The sequence below is a fragment of the Solea senegalensis genome, linkage group LG21 (assembly GCF_019176455.1).
Source record: "Solea senegalensis isolate Sse05_10M linkage group LG21, IFAPA_SoseM_1, whole genome shotgun sequence".
In the NCBI taxonomy this organism is placed as follows: Eukaryota; Metazoa; Chordata; class Actinopteri; order Pleuronectiformes; family Soleidae; genus Solea; species Solea senegalensis.
Window position 1 is genome coordinate 12,691,971 of NC_058040.1, and position 19,123 is coordinate 12,711,093.

Genomic DNA, 19,123 nt, shown 5'->3' on the forward strand with positions numbered 1-19,123 from the left:
TAAGTGACGTTCGCTGTTTTGTTTTCACATTTCACACACACACACACACACACAGTGTGGTGAATGGTGATTTCTATGGCCCCTGGTGTCACCCATGGTTCTAGCTAGGATTTTATTTTAGCGGAACGGTAATAGCGAGGGAGCGTTTGAAAATGTAAGGTGAAAATTGACTAAGGGTAGCCATAAGGGGAACTTTGTTCTTTTTACACCATATATTCTTGATGGAATGGATTTTTATACCTTTGTATCTTGGCAGTGTGTAACGTGCCAGAACTGCGCTGGTGAATTTGACGTCTTTCAAAGAGTGGCATGCGGCAAGTGTCTAATTAAATCTTAAGTTTGTTTCTCTTACCTTGATAAAAATAATGCGATTTAGTGGGCGACTGACACATTTAAGTTGAGAACGGGGCGAAACATGCTTCTAAAGTTTGTTTACGCCTGTGAAGTTGATACAATTCAGCAAGTCCAAATATGGCTAATGTATGCTAACGTCATGATTAGTTATTGGGATCTAATGGAAAGCGCGACGCTGCTGGGGACGGATTCCGACGTCCTCAATTTTGCACGTCGGCGGAAAATCATAGCGCAGCGGGCCGTTAAGCTAACAAGTGCTAGCTAGCTAGAACCCTGAATCTGTCTTTTTTGCTACTTTAGAAGAATGGTGAGGCTGCCCTTGGCAAACATGACCCTCCTATTAAGACAAACAGAAAATTGCACAACTGCCTTGAGCCTTGGCCACATGTTAAAGTTATTGTATTAATTCTCACTTAAAAGAAGTGCTTGCCTGCAAGCTAAAGGTTGGGGAAACGCTAGAGAGTTTTATTTCACTCCGTCTTCTGCTCCCGGGAAAATTTGTAGGAGGATAATCAGCCCAAGAGCGGCTGGCTTGGATTCTGCCGCCTGTCAGGAGGAAAGCGGGGTAACAATGGACTGAAACAGAAAGACGAAAAAAGGGACAATACATCTGGGGACAAAAGGCTTTTAAAATTCTGACTGAGTGTGAAAAGACCCCAGACTTGTGCAGTTTTCCCATTCACATTTCTATAAACCTCACATTCTGATTCTTCGCCCCTTTGAAACTGCACATTCAAATAATCATGATTGCGTCTGAGCCGAGAGGCAGCAAATTAAAATCCTGAAGATAACGGAGGGAGACTTCTGTCTGGTGATGTGTCTGATATGTTTATTTATTTTTTTATTTTTTTTAACAGACAAGAGCCGTTTCTCAATGAACTTGGAAACCAGTTGTCATGGGCAAATTGGGCTTAAAAATCAGCCCTTTATTTTGTGTGGTGAGCTCCAGGCTGAACAGCACTGAGTGAAAGAAGCAGGAAGAGACGGAGAAAGAGAGAGAGGGTCAGGGGGATAGAGGAAAGGATATTAAGTGACATAAAAGAGATATCACAGAAGGAGGGATGTTACCGAAGGGCATTGAGGGAAAAGACAGAGGGAGAGAGAGAGGAGAGAGGCAGATCGCAACATGAAATCTGATATTCCCCTGGAGCCTTGAGTTATCCAGTCCCTCTGCAACAAGCGGCTCAACAAATAACAGACAATAAAAAGGAGCTAGAGTCAGAGAAAGCATCTGGTGAGGTGATTTTTTTTGTGTTTGTTCGGACAACAACAAATTCTGCGTTTTTCTCTAAATGAAGTTGGGTCGCAGACATTCTTTCTCCTCCACTCCCGACTAAAACAGCAGACAGCAGCTCTGATCAGTCGTCAGCCAATTTACTCATGGGTTTGACGGTGTTTTCATAGCAAAGCTCCCTCGTTCACCTGTCACCTGCACTATACACACACAAACACACAAACACACACCTCCACCTGGAACAACCCGGACAGCCCTGAACCATGTACCATTTATGGAGCAAACCATCCAGCTGCCCAGTGCAAACAGAGTCCAATAACAAAGAGCCTGGAGGAAGGTGAGAGAGAGAAAGAGAGGAGGTAATGGGCCCAAAGGAGGCAGAAGGTTATGGTAGGAGGAGGATTGTCTGGCTGTAAATAGTTCTTTGTTTTGTTGTGTGTGTGTGTGTGTGTGTGTGGCTAGGTTGATAAAAAACACCTGAAGGCTTTCCTTCATATCGTATACGATATGTGATCTTTTTCACAACACATCAGATTGGGATAGAGACACACTTAATAAACAGTATATATGTATATAAGTTTCTATATGCATTCTACATATTCATCTAATTTCAGGTTCCATGTACAGATTTTGTACAGAGGTTTTAGTCCAATTTATTTCATTCAAGTCGGTCAAAAGTATGCAGATTTGATCAAACCGATTGCATACATTTCATAAAATTCGGAGTGGGTCAAAAGATCGATCGTGCAATACGATAATCAGATTGGGATAGGGTAAATGTCGATATTTTCATTAACAAATTAAGGCAATCTAAAGAAAACAGCCCCTGCCAGTTTCCTTTGCCGGATGTCGCTACTTCATGTCTCCTCATGGCGGCGCTGCTCAAATAAATGAGGGTAACTTAATTGGGAGTTACCTGGCCAAAGAAGAGGGAGTTTTCAGCGGGATAATGGCCGAGAAAGCTACGTTAAGAAATACTCCATCCACGTTCAATACTTAGACGTTGTTGCAATAAATTGATTATCACAGAATCGTCGTATCGTGATATTATTGGTATCGTGTCGGCCGTGGCATTTGTGTATTTATCGAAGAGAGATAGAGTCAGAGATAGTAAGTGTGTGTTGTGTGGCAGAGGGGAAAAGGACAAGGTGTCTCATCCAGTGGTTTTTCTTTCACAGCTTCAAAAAACTAATAAGGTCTGAAGTGCATCCTCTCTCTCTCTCTCTCTCCAGCCTTTCGGCTTCGCTGCGGAAATGACTCCCGGCGCTTTTCTGTCCCAGCAGGAGCTCACTGATCAACCCCGTGCTTCTCCTCTAGCAGATGAAAAAAAAACGAGGTAGTACCCACAGTTAAAGCTCCACACTACAAGCTCCTGAGTATTTAACAGTGAAATGTTTGAACCATCAATGTCTTTGGTGGACGACTGCCCAGAATCTGTGCCCATGAGCAGTTTGAGCACACAATGAACTTCTTCTCTGCTTCGCTTCTAGAACTACTGCAGTACTAGTAAGGACCACGCAAATCTGGAAAAAGAAGCTGCTTCTTGTCACTAGAAAACACTTTTGAACAACTGAATTTGTAGTGTGTGATATTTCTTATTATGTGCATGGATGCTGTTCATAGGAGCTTAATTTTTTATTTTGAATTCTGCCCAATACCTTGCTGTTATCACAAAAAAACACCTTCCATCAACTGAAGAATGTGTATACTATATTTGTAGGCACAATGATTTCTAGTATTTGCATGAATGCTGTTTATAGCGGCTTCATCCTTTGATTCTTACTATTTGAGACCAAAAGACAAACAAATCTCAAGGACATTCGGGAAGTCAAGGACACAGAATAATACCATAAACACCTAGCTTAACCCTAAGTGAGCCATAATCCTTACCACCGATAGTAAGCCTGGGTTAACTCCATTAAACTCAATTTAATCAAACATTTTTTGCAGAATTATAAGCTTTTAACTGTCACTGTCTTCACATATATGGACAAACAGATTCAGAGAGAACCAGCTGTGCAGGGGAAAAGACTTAATGGTCTATAGTGTTCCGTAACAAGGAGACAGTTGGCATTAATGGTGCTGTTTTATTGGGCATTTTTCAGTTAACCCCCTATTAGACAATTACACAGAGATCCTCCTTGCTCCTGCAGGGGTGGAAGTAAATATGGCTACGATCTGGCCCCTCTGTTTTCCCTTGTTTAGTGGAAAACCTTCGGCTAAAAAAAACCAGAAAGGTGATGCATCTCTAAAGGAAGAGGTACGTAAAATTAGAAGCAGCTGGATGGATGAAGCATAGGTGGAGAAAAGGAGATAAAATGGGAAAGAAGAGAAGTTAAGTGTGAAATAACAGTCACTATGTCATGGAATAAACTTTACTTCCCTAACATTTAGCCGCAGAATACCTCTCTACATGACACATTATTGAGTTTAGTCAACCTCACATGTGCCCTCACAGTAAAACATGCCAGCTGAGGCTTGTGAGTGACGATAATCCTACGTGTAATATATAGGACATCATGCATTAGTGTTGTAATTAGTGCAGTCTGATGTGAGATATGCTACATGAATGGCAAAAAAACTGATGGTAATAACGTGATGGCTGGCCAGTTTCTAATTCCCTGACGAAAGCGTGGATGTTAGGGCTTATTGACGTTTACATGACTACAGTTGTCCTTTAATCCAGTAAAAAAAACAAGCCTTATTGTTTCAGCTTGAACTCATGTTGTTCAGGAGAGTCTCTCTCTTTCTTGCCTCCTTTGCACTTCTTACGTTTCAATATTTATTCGTTCAATATTTGCACATCTAATGCATATCTGCACTACCTGCCAAGGTTATTTTTCACCTGCCCTCCAGACTCTGACATGGTCTGAAAAATAGAGCCGATAAAAGACATTAAGTACTTTGTCAACACAACAGCAGTAAGTGCTGCGTGTTGTATTTTACTGCATCTTCCGGTGCACAAAGTTGGAGACAATTTTGGCAAAAGAGCCAAAAACACTCTACATGTCCCATGATGCACTTAGTCATGTGGTTGAAGTTGACAGACTGTGTCATACTTCCTGACTGATGAAAGAGGGTGATGACCCTTTAATGTCTCAACAATAGCCACCAGCACTGCAGCTCTAAACGACGGTGTAGGTCAATCTAATATTAATCTTCGTGGACGCCATATTTCCTTGTGGTCTTAACCAGAAACCAGGTCTTTCTTTCTTTCCATCCTCCTCCCCCCAACTGATTAACGACCCGTGCAGCTAACCTAGAATATATAGAAAACCAGAAAACACACACCAGCGAGTATTTACACTGAGAGGCCAAACGGCCTGTGGTGAGTGGTTAGCGGTGGAGGCTAACTAGCGCAGTTTCCGTGCACTGTGGCCAATCCAGAGGACGGTGCTACAGTGAGCCAAGATGGCTGCTGTTCAAAGATGCAGCAGTTGGGAGAAACAAGTCACCAGAATTTATGCAAGTTATTTTCCACATTTGTTTTCTTTCTTTCTTTTCTTTTTTTTGTTGGTCACCAGAGGAAATATTGTGGTTGGACGCTTGGCACGAGGGCAAATACAAAAAGAGGAGAGGAAATAAACAGAAGCAGGGGAAGAGTTATTACTCTGTAGAGGGCTGCGAGTGTTTATGAGTTTATATTTGCACTGTCCATCCACAATGTTCTGTCCCCAGGCCAGATACACACATACACTCTGGTTTCCATGACTTCAGAGGAAATTACAGTCAGTATGTTGACATGCACAGATTAATCAAGCTACGGCCATAGTCCGACTAAGATGGGCAACCTCACAACTTGCAGAGTGTGAGTTTACATGTGATTTATTGGCATATTCATAGTAGAGCTGCAACTAATGATTATTTTCATAATCGATTAATCGTTTGGTTCATAAAATATCAGAAAACCTTAAAAAATGTTGATTTTTTAAGGTTTTCTGATAACATGTTGATACATGTTTATTGTGAGACAAATTAGAGCGAGCATGGCTCTTGTGGTTGCTGTGTTGTCCAAAAGAAAGACGCCGCTGCAGCAGTCTATACGTCGTCTCCTTCTACTTTCGGGTCAAAGACCGGGGACAACATTTTTGGCGCATGCGCAGAAGTCCACCAAGTCCAACTCCAGTCTGACTAAGCGTCTACAAGCAGAAGTAATCGCATTATCCAGGTACGTTAGTCCAACTAAACCCAAGCTATTCTTAGTCGGACTAATACCTGGAAAATGCAATTCATAGTCTGATTACTCCTGCATGTATATGCTTAGTCGGACTGGAGTGAGACTTAAAGTTCTTTGTTTACATGACATTAGGAAAACAATTATGGTCTTAGTCTAAAATTAGACTTTTAAAGTGCAATTTAAATTACTACTACTGGCACAACACTATCAAGTTGATAGAATGTTAGATATAACAGGAACAGGAGGTAGTTATGCTTAGGTCCACTCGAACCTCGCAGGAGTAATCAGGCTTTTCACTTTCTAAGAGAGGAAGTTTTCTCCCTTCCATGATAACTCATCCCAGCAAAATGGAACAAAGGGGCCGTTTTGTGCCGCCACAATTGATCCGAGCAGGTTGCACCGGCCCAAAGAAAGGCTGAGCTGAGAGCACCCAGCTGGCAAGAAAAGCAGCGCCCCCTCACCCTCCCTTTATTTCACCTCCTTCCTCTTATCCTTCCCATGCTTCTCGCCTCTCATTCCCACCACTCAGAGCCTGATTATGAGCCTGCAGCTCCTGTGTGCCGGCTGAGGTAACAGAGGCTTTCACTGCCAAACTCACTCAGCAGCGCACACTGAACAAGCCTTTTTAAGAGCTACAGTCACCCCCTTCCTCCCTCCCTCCCTCTGTCCCTCCCTCCCTCTCTCCCTCAGTGTGAAAAAGGGGTCATTGTGCCACACCGGACTACTGTAAAACATGCAGTGCAGGCCTGACAAAATGTGTCTCAGTGTGTCGTGAGCTGTTCGTACCCATCCCTCTTTTTTTTTCATCCTCGCCCACCCAACTCTCCACACACACACACACACACACGGAAACAGATGCCGATTCTCATGGTGCAAAGGACTCAGAGGTTGAAGCGGCCATACACCGATACAGAGCCTCCCTCGCTGCCGTCATGTCCATGAATCACCTCTCAATTCTGATTTCCTTCAAAACGTGAAGCAATCAATACATATTTTCATCAGTAAATACGCTGAAACACACAGACTGACATCATCAGAGTTCATCGTCCAATCCCCACACGATCACTCACTGCCAACAAGGTTTCAGGACAAAGGACATTCAACTTAAACCTGGGCTGAAAGTACCGTGGTGCAGCAGTAGTCGTGGTAAAATCACGTGTCCATGGATACAGTTACATAACATAACAGCATATTTAAGGACGAAAGACACGGTTGCACCAGCTTCAAAAGCTCAAGCGGTGTGAAATAAAGGTTATATACGTAGCCCATGTATGTTTTAGCTCCACCCCTCCGTTTTGTCAGTAGGCGTGGTGTGAACCGATTCTTTTTAAGGGGGAGGGTGAAGTGTAAGGGCTACTGAGATTTTTTTTTCAGGAGCACACTCCAAGCAGAGGGCATTGTGTAGCTATGCTGACCACGACAACATTTGTTTGCAGTTTTGTGCACATACCATAAACAGAAGACATGTCTCTGCTTTGCTGTAAAACAGCTGCTTAATAATACGCTCCACAAAAATGATATGACAACAGCTGACAACAGGGTTTTATGCAATTGTGAATCTCTGGCAGAAACATGTCGCATTTGCTTATGTATCAAGTTCTCATCATTTCGTAGGGTTAGATATTAACCACGAGTGCTTCTAACTAATAGGACAAGAAAGAGGAATGAGATTAAGCCAAAGTCCTTATAACTGTCTTGGTAACTACTAACTGTTTCCAAACCAACCCATCTGCCCTAGTATTATCATTATCAACCTATTTTAGTAGAAGTTTGTGTGGTATGAATCTCAACTATTTTCTTTTATATCTTGATAACTTTGTTTAAACATATAAACCTGCACAGAAACCATGGTCTCACCTTGACACTCTAGATTAGATTTTAAAAACTCTACAATAATAGGTCATTTAAAAAATACAGACATCATTTGTCTATAAATAAAGCAGAGAGAAGAGGAAGGACAGCGAGAGTGCAGGAGTTTGTACCTGCCTAAAATTAAATCCGCTGACAGGACCCGGCTGAGGGAGGTGGAGGCTTCCCGGTGGACAATAAAACCATTGAAGCGTCCGCAGACCCGTCCCGCTTTGGCATCGCCGCCCTCTGAGACGCAAACCCACAGGTATTCGCGGGTGTTTGGATTCAAATAAATCAAAGGAAACAGCTTTTTGGAGAGGGACATGGCATTTTTGGTCACCACCCGTCATTACATAAGGCAGTGAAAGCTCCCTTTATTCAGTTCATTGATCTCGCCGAAGCGTGTGGTTCCGTTGGTGGATTCTCGAGCCTGTTGACACTGCTAAGCCTCAAAGGACGAGGGTTTTATTGGTTAAACTCCATCTTATCTTTCTATGAGTGAATATTACTATTTACCAGTATTTCTGCCACAGCCTGTGTGTGAGCAACACTTTTGATTGATGGTTTCATTTTACTCCTCCTCTGTACACAGTGTGAAATTTCTGCCATCTCTTTAAGAAAAAGAAAAACATTTGATGTTTTATATTTTTACGAGACGTGTCTTTACTATCTCAGAGCGTGTTTTTTTGCAGGAGAGATAAGAGGTAGATATATATAAAAGAGACGCGCCAGTCGTCTCAGCGTGAATGATCAAATACTCCATGTTACATCGCCGCGCTCATGCTTTTTCAATCTACATCAAAAGTGAGAAGTTGGCAGCTGACAGTTTTCTGCCTCCGAACCCGTTTCGCTTTTTTGATTTAATGAGCCAAGAAAGATTTAACTTGCCAAGTGTCTCCACGTTCCCACTTACTGACACTCGGGGGAGAAATCTTCATTTTATACTTTCATTCATTTTTGCCCTCTCGCTGTAAGGGTCCTGGTAATCTCCGCCCGGCGCGTTAACTTTAGATCCCCGGAACCTCCTCCTACATTAGATAAACAAAACGCACATTGTTGGCTTGCAAGAGAAGAGGAAACATGGTGCGACTCCTCCACGGCGTCCTGAGACACAACTGGCAAAACAACAAAACAATCTGGACATTATCTCCAGCGACAACACAGGAATTGGTACGCCAACACCTTTCGCTGAGGGCAGAACAGCCTCAAGGTGCACGAGTAAACATCGCGCGCGCGTGCGTGTCTTTGTGCGTGAGCCCGGAGACTGTGTGTGTGTTTCTGTTACGCAACGGGAGAGTTCTTCCCATCTGTGCCTCTCTGCAGCCCCCGCATCCCTGACCAATGAAGCGAGAAACGACAGCTCTGCCTTGCACTCTGCCTCCCTCAGCCTTCCTCACAACACCCGCCCACTCTTCATTATTATCATCATCATCATCATCAGTCGCCCACAAAAACAAAAATCACACACTCTTAGCTCCTTGTCATTTACTAGACTTTCTCTGACGCTCTAGACACACACACACACACACACACACACACTGGTGCTGAATGATTTTTCTGTTTTTAAGTCAGACTCCCTATGGTGTAAAACATTATCACATGACTACCACACTGTAATGCAAGAACAAGCACTTTTATGTGCTATAGCTGCAATTAATGATTATTTTTAGGATCCATTATTTCCTCCATTGCTCCATCGATTATACGGTAATTCTTCTCACGATCCATATCTGCAACAGTCCTACGCTTATACTAAAATAAGGGTACGCGTCAGTGTAGGAGCACTGTGTTGTACATGACTTCCACGTGTAAGTTTCTATGGTTCCCATCTCCTTCATCGTCTCTTGTGACCAAAACAACAACAACAACAACAACAACAACAACAACGCATTCATGTGCACACGGTCCACATTATGTCCTCTGACGACACGCGGACACGGAAAGTAAGACCCAGCACTTAGTTCCACAAATCCATAAATGTTTTCCTGTGTCCAAACACGAAAGATATTTAGTTTGCTGTCATGGAGGAGCAAGTAAACTAGAACTGTTTTTTAATCAAACAATTGTTGGCAGTTTATTTAGTAAATCGATTTACAACTGATTCATCGCTGCGGCCCAAACAATCAAACACAGAACAATCAAATGGCAGCCTTTACTTTTTTCTCACTGTGTTGTTTGTAATCAGTTTGTTGTTGTTTTTGTTGATAATTAAAACAAGGTTCTCTTATGTTTTTCAGCTTCTTCAATGTGAATATGTTGTGTTTTCTTTGCTCCACATAACAAACTGAATCATTTCGCTTTGTGGACAAAACGAGACGTTTGAGAACATCATCATTTCCAAGTTCCAACATTTCCTGGACAAAACAAACACTCACTGGAGAAAATAATCGTTAGTCGTCGTTCCAGATTCCGAACTTGATTTGAAAGCGAGCCGTTACACAGACAGCGCTTCAAAAACGACGTAATATCCATCAGTAGTTCCACCTTCGCTGTCATCATCGCACCCGTCTGACCTGAGCTGAAATGCAATAAAAAAACGCTGCAGGGTGTCTAACCAACAGTTTTACTTCTCATGTTAAAATTCCAGATAATCCCACTAAGTGCATCACTGTCCAACCCCCCGCGCTCCATCCTCCACATCCATCCCTGCTCTTCCGGCTCGCCTAACTCCCCACAGTGCTCATTGTTGTGGAAAAGATGATAAAACAAAGACAGCAGACACTGCAGAGATAATCCTAAACACAGCAGCTGGGAATTAGCTAGCCAACGTTGCTACAGGACTCTCACTCTTTTTGGTTTGCTTGGTCTGCCACACACACACACACACACACACACACACACACACACACACACACACACACTCCGACTCATTGTCAGAAGTACAAATGTTAGCACGGCACTAATTTGTTAACGGTGTTGACGCCGATTACCTGCCATCGGGGAGGGAACGGTAATTAAAAGACAAGACGCGGATCACGTTTCACCACAAATATGTCACAGATGGTTTTCCACACAGGAGGAGGACGCTGATGATGATGATGATGATGATGCTGCACTTTGACCAGAGCATCCTGTCTGGAAAAACATTTTAGTTGATGCCTCCAGGGCCACGCTTGTGTCAGTAGTTGTATTCGAATAAATGAATTATAGATGCACGGAGACCTCCTCTGTTCAGGATATTTAGGCAATGTGCAGTATCGGGTTTCAGACAGTGATGCTACCCAGAGTGATGGCAGTCATACCTCCAGGAGTGAGTCACAAAATTATAGTAGCATAACACCGGGGAAGTAAGCCACGTCTTTGTACAGGTGTGTCTCACAGGCAGAGGTCACTCTGTCTTTGTTCTGCTTTGATAGGGATTCATTGTCGGGAGCAAAAAAAATGTGAGCGACAACATGAAACTATGTGGATGTACTTTAAGGTAAAAGTAGAAAAAAGATGAGTGTAAAAAGACTGTATTGGCAGATACGGCTGTGATACTGAGCAATCGCCACTTTTTAATCTATCTTCCCTCCTCCTAATCCTTTAATTCTCTTTCTACGCCTCTCCACTTTCACCATCTGACTTCCCTTTCTCCCCCTCCCCCCCTCCTCTCTGTCCAGTTCATCCTGGCACCAGAGCAGGTGTGTGCGATGATGCCAGCACTCTGCTGCCCGTCTGGTCCAGCAGGACTCCAGCCCAGTCCTGAATCTGTCTCAATACAGCCGGCGAAAAAAAAACCCATACAGAGACGCCGCTTCAAAAATGTACAGTACTGCTGTCAACTTCCATCTTCCTAGACAACATGCCATGTCTAAAAAAAAAAACACGAATAAATAAGATGTCAAATATTTGAAGTGCCACAGCAGTGTGTGGGTTTCGCTCTTGTGAGGTGGCACGGCTTCCACAACGGAAACTTTACAGAGGCGTTACAGTAGACTAAACCTCTCCTAGTGTGGTTCTCGCAGCAACGCGCTGCACTGCTGTCGTGATTGAGTCTGGCAGTCAGGCGAGCCCGGTCTTTTGCGCCAAGCTGGACGTCTATCTGCCGTTCTATTACAGGTGCCACAGCTCAAAGGCTGCAGTTTAGTGGTTAGATACACTGCAAATAACTGTTTGGAGAGACGGCTTGTGTTGACTAAGTCTGCAAGCGAATAGTTTCAGAGTGAGGGACTTGTCTTCTACTGTATCAAACAAAAAGACACAAAGGCAGACAGACAGGGACGTGCACAGATGGACACCTGTGATTGGAATTCCATACTCGGAGCAGCAGGAGTCGTCTGAGAAAAGCTAGACCTGAAGTTTCAGCTCAACCTGAGTGCACTTATGGTTCACCCACCCAACTGACATTCCAGGAATAAGCAGAGGAGGATCTTTCATCTGTCTCCCACGCAGGGCCTTCCAAAGGACACCCTAGTCCTGTGTGTTAGCGTGCACACACACACACACACACACACAGTCATGCACGCAGAATGAATCATTTGAACATTCTGCTGCTTTGTGGTTTTAGGGGAAAGAGGCTAAAATTGCAACAGAATAGACGCCAAAATAATTCCAGCGTGATTAAATTACGCTCATCCCAACATTCACTCACACACAACCAGACACACTGTCAGTTTGCATCCACTTGCTCTCACCAAATATTAAAAAGACAGTATGCACAACTCACCTAGGTGGTCTCCATGGTAACTGTTGTCATGTGATGCCCTTCCGTGGGGCAAGAGGTCATGATGGGCAGCAGGTGGCCAGATTTGACCGGTCTTGCGAACACTCACAATAGTGGCCTCGGACATGACCACATGGCCTCCCTGCTGCCGGTGGTGCCGCTTCTGAGACTGTGGCGTTGGTGGGCTGCTGCTGTCCAACGAGTGCTGGGAGTTCTGGGAGTTCTGCGAGGGCGAGCGGCTCTTCTCTCTGAAGGGCCTACGGAAAGCCGTGGTGGGGCTGGGTGAGACGTGGCTAGACTGGCCGGAGGAGAAGTCCTCCTCGCTGGACGTCAGGTTCTCGTTGGAGCTACAGTCCGGCGTGTAGCCGCCGCCTCCTCCCACATCCTCAAAGCTACCGGGGGAGTACGAACGGCGAGGCCAGGTCAGGAGGTGGTCATCTCCTCCCCCGTGGTCTCTCATTGTGACTCCACTACCACCTCCACTACCAGCTCTGCCATCTCCACCGCCACCTTCACCCATCATCACGCCACCGACGTAAACACTGGAGTAGGCCTGAAAGTCAGAGGGCTGCCATGGCGGGGGCGGAGGTTTGCCACCGTTGGCCCTCCCCGAATGTCTCTGATTGGGCTCGCCATCTTCATACTCCGCATCATAGCCACATGTGCTCTCAGTGGATCGCCCTCTGTACACCGGCCTGGCACGGAGCTCCCCGGCCACGGTTGCCAGGTTACCTGGGAGGGAATGAAGGGATCTCTTTCGCTCCATCTGCATCGCCTGGCTGCCTAGTGAGCTGATTTTGTCCGAGACGTCACGGTCGTTGACCCTGACCAGTCCCCTCTCGTGGTGGAATTCCATGTTTGTGTAAAACGGCGGCGGTGGAGGTGGTGGTAGCTGCTTCTCCTGGCCTTTAGCTACATCACCACCGGAGTGGGAGTTGGCGCGTTTGATCCTCTCAAAGTTGGATCTAAGAGCAGCCACGCCGAGTCCCATACCGAGTTTGTCCTTGGGGTCGGAAGGAAGCTCCTTGTCTGGGGGTGGAAGCGTGGGCCTGCGGGGAGAGACAGAGATGCCACCTCCTCTCTGCTTGGACGGTGAGAGTCCATCCAGGTTGTCACAGGACGTGGACTCTACTTGCTGCGGCACCTCAAACGCCGACTCCAGGCCATCTCCGTGGGAGGCTGACTTTCTGGCAGGTGGGGGTCTGGGTTTGGTCCGACCAGAACCATCTGCAAGAGGCTGAAACCCCCTCCGATCAACAATGCCTCCACTTACACCAACATAACCTCCACCACTTATTACTCCAACTCCACCAGTCTCCTGCATGTGTGGCTGCTGGGACAGGGACTCTGCACCCTGTGTGGTTCCAGCAGGGTCCATCCCCTCATTCAGCGGCGTCTTCCTGAAGCCCCATCGCTGCTTGTCGTAGCTCTTCCTCTCTTTGGCCAGGAGGGTCTGCAGGTATATCATGCGGAAGCGCTCCTTGTTCACCTCCTGCTCCAGGCGCCTGATGGATGATTTGCACTTCTCCAGCTCATGCTCAATGCCGGCTACTGACCGTAGCTCCATCTTGGGGGGTTCAGACTCGGGGAACTGTGCTTTCCAGGCTTCAATGAATCCAACTGGCTCCACCATATTGTTCCAGATCTATTTATTTCTGTGACAGACCCTGAATAGGGAGAGAGATGTGCCAAGGGCGCACAGCTCGTTCCCCCTTTCCAGTCCACTTCCAACACAGAATCCTTTATCCAACAACAGTGTCCACCTCCAGCTGCAGAGCAGTAGCAGGGCTTTTTTTTTTTTACAACAGGCCTGTAGGTAATCCGTGCACAAACACACAGTCTAATTGCAGACACTTGTCTTGGGTTGCGCAGTCGCAACAATGCATCCCATTCTGAACAAGAGAAACCGGCTGTTCAGTCACAAGAACACCAGGCAATGTGCGGCACAAGAAAAGGAAGAAAAAACTGGAACTATTCTCGTTTTCCTCATGCATCCTTCCAGGAAAGGGCACTTTCACGTGAAGAAATCCAAACAAAAATCTCAGCATTGACACAATGACAGCTGCTTGTCTTTGTGACCGGTGCTGCTGAGGTGGATGTCACAAATAATAATGAAGAAAGTGTTTTAATCTCGCTGGCTTCACTCACTTTGTGCTTTTAAAGCTTTGTTGTTGATGAACGCTCCTGTTTTCTCGTGCACATTAATCCCAGGTGCTGCTGCTCGCGCTGCTCGTGCTGCTCGTGCTGCTGCTCAGGACCCAGCGCCTTTGTACCAGCAGCGCGCACGGAGAATGGATGTGAGGAAAAAAATAAAATAAAAAATACAACACAAGCGACGACCTCATCAGAGTTTCTCCACGGGAGGTGATGATCGAGCTGTAGCACCGGGTTTGAGCGAATCACAGCGTTTCATTAGCCCATTTTCACACGCGAGACACTGTTCTGAGGTAATTATGTTTTCCCTGTGTGTGTCTTCAGCTGAGAGGAGGATGATGATGCTGCTGCTGCTGCTGAGAGTGTTTCACTGCTCACGCTACAGGAGCTGCAGGAGTGGGCGGGGCCAGCGTGACAGTGTGTCTCTGCTGGTTAAAGAGACAGACACTCCTCACCTGACCGAACAGCCAGCCTTTTTATTTCATTTCATTTTTATTATTAAATATTCATATGAGTGGGGCGGTATGTTCGCCTCTGTATGTAGCACGTGCGATCCTCATGTGGAGGATAAAAAATAAAAATTAATTAAGACATAATGATATTACAACACTGATCATCATGTCACATTTGATCATTTATCTCACTGTTTCTTTATTTGTCTGTTCGACATGGACCATGTTCATGTATATTAACTTCAATACACAGAACAGCATAGTAGACTATGACGTAATGTAGTTTAGGTTCCAGTTGATTCTATTGATTATTTCTTTACTTGTTTTATTAGTTGTAAATTAGGTACCTTTTCTATTCACTACTTTATTTCGTTATGCAAGTATTGATAGTTCTAAATTCGTAACCAATGTATCAAGAACTAGCTGTTATTAAAAGGCAACGTTATTCCTTTCAACGTCACTTCAGAAACTTCTGACTCTCCCTGTCAGGCAAATGCTGCCACCTAGTGGAGGTACATGTGTATGGCTTTTATTTAATTTTTTAATGGCAACCAACAATACGTTTGCTTGTAATTATGCATATTGACTTAAGAGTTTCTCAAAAGAAACATGTCTATTTGAGACGATATGATGATTTATGAAATATACATATATATATACATAGATTCTGACATAAACTGGGATTAAGTGTTCGTTTACTGAACAGTGGTATGTACGTACATGTAAAAGGTGGTGCTTTGGATTAAATTTAAACGTGGCTCAATATCATTTTATGAATATGGATTCAAATGAAAATAAAATAAAACAGTTGAAACTTAAATCACACAACTACTGTGCACAGCACTGGTATTTCTGGCTGTTCTGTATGATTGTATGATGTCATCTCTCTTTAATTTTATACTGTGAGTGTACATACAGATATTATAGCTCTCAATTCACAAGAATGAAGAAAATAAATTCAATTCAATTCAAATTCAAATAGTATATTACTTTATTTACCTGAAACCACAACCGCAGTAATGCATGTACAATCATTACTAATCTTCAATAATGATCGAATGGTCTTTTTTTTTTTTAAACATATGGTTAATATTGTTCTTCGATCAGGAGTTGCTGAGGTGAGGGTGTGCGACACAGGCCTCCACCCCCGCCCTCACATTAGATCACAGTTTTACAGCAGTTATTAAAGATATACTGAATGATGACAGAAGGAATAACAGCAATAATTATCAGAATGACAACGGCAGAGGCAGTAAGAAAAAAAACAAAAACAGAAACACTGTTGTATTGCAAGAATTACAAATGACGCCCAAGTGTCAAAGTCTGTTGACCTCATTGAAAATGAATTATTTTAAAAATGGAAATGGCTTGGTGACGGACCTACGATACTTAAAGGGGGGGATAGGGAAGAGGAAAATCAGAAAAGAGAAGGAAAGTAGAGCACAGTCAAGTTCAGCGTGAGTCGTTGCTCACGGTCTAATATTGTGCAAATTACCCAAACTGTTACATTTAAAAACAGTGATTTCCCTCATGTCTACGATATAACCATCATAAAACCGTCTGTAAGTCGTACGAGTTATTATACATTAGAATCTATACATTACAAATTGCAAAGCCTACATACAGCGACGGAGTTGCATGCATGAGTTTTATATGCGGATGTACAGCTAAGACTGATAAACCCAGTGTTTTCTTTATTTTTAATTTTTTTTGGTTTTTTAAAGAGTCTCTACACTACCATGAACGCTGGAAACAATTTGTTTTTTACATGCAAGAAGGGATGTTGAGGGTGTTTAGGAACTTCCCTGCACACAAATCTGCAACTGGAACAGTGTGATATTGATATAGCTATCTGCACACGGAGGTATAAGTGTGTAATAAGTGTTTTTGTGTTTAGTGAACGGGGGACAGTTTCCAGCTCGACAACTTCTACCCTCATGTGTTTGGTCTCACGACTGTGAAAACATGTCCTGTATAATTGTTGGTGCAACAACACGCGCGCGCACACACTGCTGCTGCTGGTCATCATGGCGTCGGAGGTGCGTGGAGATTCAGTGAATACATACTGTGTGCACCGAGAGGCGGGAGGACTCCGGCCTTCCAGTTCACTCTTTAGATATTGTGAAAGGTTTTGTTTTTTTATGAAAGCCAACCTGGAAGGTAAGAGGGAGGGAAAAAAAACCTCATCAGTATAAGACTGACACACGGTTATTTACATTAACACACTTCCATTTTGTGAATATATGCAAGTGTCAGAGTGGTGGAAAAGAACAGCACAGGGTGACATTCACGGTGATTGCATGTGGCATATATTTAACTCTTTCAGTGTCCCTGGAATGTAGTCTTTTTTTAATTTTAAATTGTGGTAAGGCAACATTTTGTGGAGTAGGAAAAAGACAGGATACTCACTCTAGTGACAGGGAGCCAATGGGAGGCATTGTGGAAGAAAGCACACAGTTGTTAACGCGGAACACCGTGCAAACACACCCAGGCTTCTCATCCCCCACAAACATGCTATTGACGAGACACGCACGGGGGTTCGCCACACACTAAGAAAACTCCATACAAAAAAAATTATTATTATTATAATAATAATAATAATAATAATAATAATGATGATTCTTGGGATTAGTGCAGTTGTCTGAACGGGCTCAGCTCCAACACACATAAACACAACACTGAACACAACCTCTAAAAAGATAGAAAGCCTATAGGTCAAATACACACAACATGGGTTTCACTGTGTCGTGATTATTTTCTACCAGACTTTTTTGTGCCAAGGAGACTCGAGCATTCATATGTCTGAAATGGTTTGTATTCAAGTATCATATGTACATACAAAAACACTGAATGTGAATGATGTCGACCACAACCGCCGGCCCTAGATCGTATTGAATAAAGACAGAAAACACTTTGATTCAAAGGGTTCAAGAATGTATTTTTTTTTTTCCTTTAAGTAAAAAAAGAAAACATTTTGGCTTCTCATTTGCATTCCAGGTTCATTTGAAGTACTTGTATTGGTATTGATCTCTCAATTCTTTTTAATATTATTGTCCTTTGAATCAACATGGAGACGGAAATTGACAATAAGTCATTTCCCAATCAGTTCTGTCACCAGAGTGAATAAAGTTAATGACGTCAAAAAAAGGAAACACAATGCAAAACAATATATATTCTTAAAAGTGTTAGGCTGACGGAATATTAAGTTCTTTTGTTTTCTGCACAAGCGAATAGGGGCACACCTCGGATGTTACACATTGGCAAGACCATTCGGGAAAAGCATCTAGAGATGAGCAAAAAAAAAAATCTTTTATCATATTGAGGTAGCTGTGCTCTGCCTAGTGCAGAAAAACTGGCTTGTATTCAAATGATCTAAAAAAAAAAAAGGAGAAAAAAACATCCATGAAGTTAATTTAAACTCTAACAATGACGGGGGAGGGGAATACATTAAATTAGAAATAAGAAAACCATATACAGTCCATGCTTGGTCACACGGGGCATGCGGCGTTTTGCTTTTCGTTTTCGTTTAAGCGGAGCATTCAGACGTTCGCACCCAAACCTTTCCCCATCCTCGTCTGCCACGCACGTGCAACTCGTCCTCTCTCTCTCTCTCTTGAAACACTTGTGAGTTTATACTGAAGACACAATGGTAAACATTAGAAAAGAAATCAAGGCGGTATGTCTAAGCCACGCTGGTCAAACAATTTACAAAGCCGTTTTTTAAAAAAAATTGCATAAAATAGTGTTCATTCTCTGTACAGAACAAGAACGTTTCTCATATCTTAAATTTTCTTTTTCATGACAAGGGAATCGAAGCAAAAAAAAAAAGAAACAATCTACTGTTGGTACTGTAGTGACATTAAGACAAAAGATATTCCCTAAATCATTTAAAATATGAACCTCAAAAAGTCAATATTGACATTAACAAAAAAAAAAAGTTTTTTTTTCCTTTCAAATCAACAAAACCAAGTCCACAGCTGCAGGAGTGACGGTCGTCTAACACTCGCAATTAAAGCCTCGTCTACTCACAGATCCCATCCCGACTCAGAACAGGTTACTTCTCAATGTTGACATTTTTACATTATGTGTTACATCTCATGTGTTAATGTTGGTCCTTCTCGCACACACGTGGTGGGGCTCGCACAAGCACACACTAAACTCTACAAACGCGTGCTCACACACACACACACTACCTATGCACATGGGGGAGGGAGGCAGAGAGGGAGGAGGGAGGAAAGAGTGATGTGGTGGTGATA

General features: G+C 43.6%; 1 protein-coding gene and 1 long non-coding RNA gene across 2 annotated transcripts in view; both read right to left on the minus strand.

Moving 5' to 3' along the window:
- bcr (BCR activator of RhoGEF and GTPase) overlaps positions 1-14,765 on the minus strand; it is an 81,594-nt gene extending 66,829 nt beyond the window's left edge. Inside the window, exon 1 of the mRNA XM_044012358.1 lies at positions 12,265-14,765. Coding sequence (XP_043868293.1) covers positions 12,265-13,894 — 1,630 coding nt within the window. The 5' untranslated portion in view covers positions 13,895-14,765. The remainder of the gene's footprint in view (positions 1-12,264) is intronic.
- Positions 14,766-15,834: 1,069 nt separating this feature from the next.
- LOC122758239 lies at positions 15,835-19,122 on the minus strand. The gene is made up of 2 exons (XR_006358134.1): positions 17,277-19,122; positions 15,835-17,020 (listed from the first exon to the last, which is right to left on the minus strand). It is a non-coding gene; the product is annotated as an uncharacterized LOC122758239 (long non-coding RNA).
- Position 19,123: the final 1 nt, after the last annotated feature.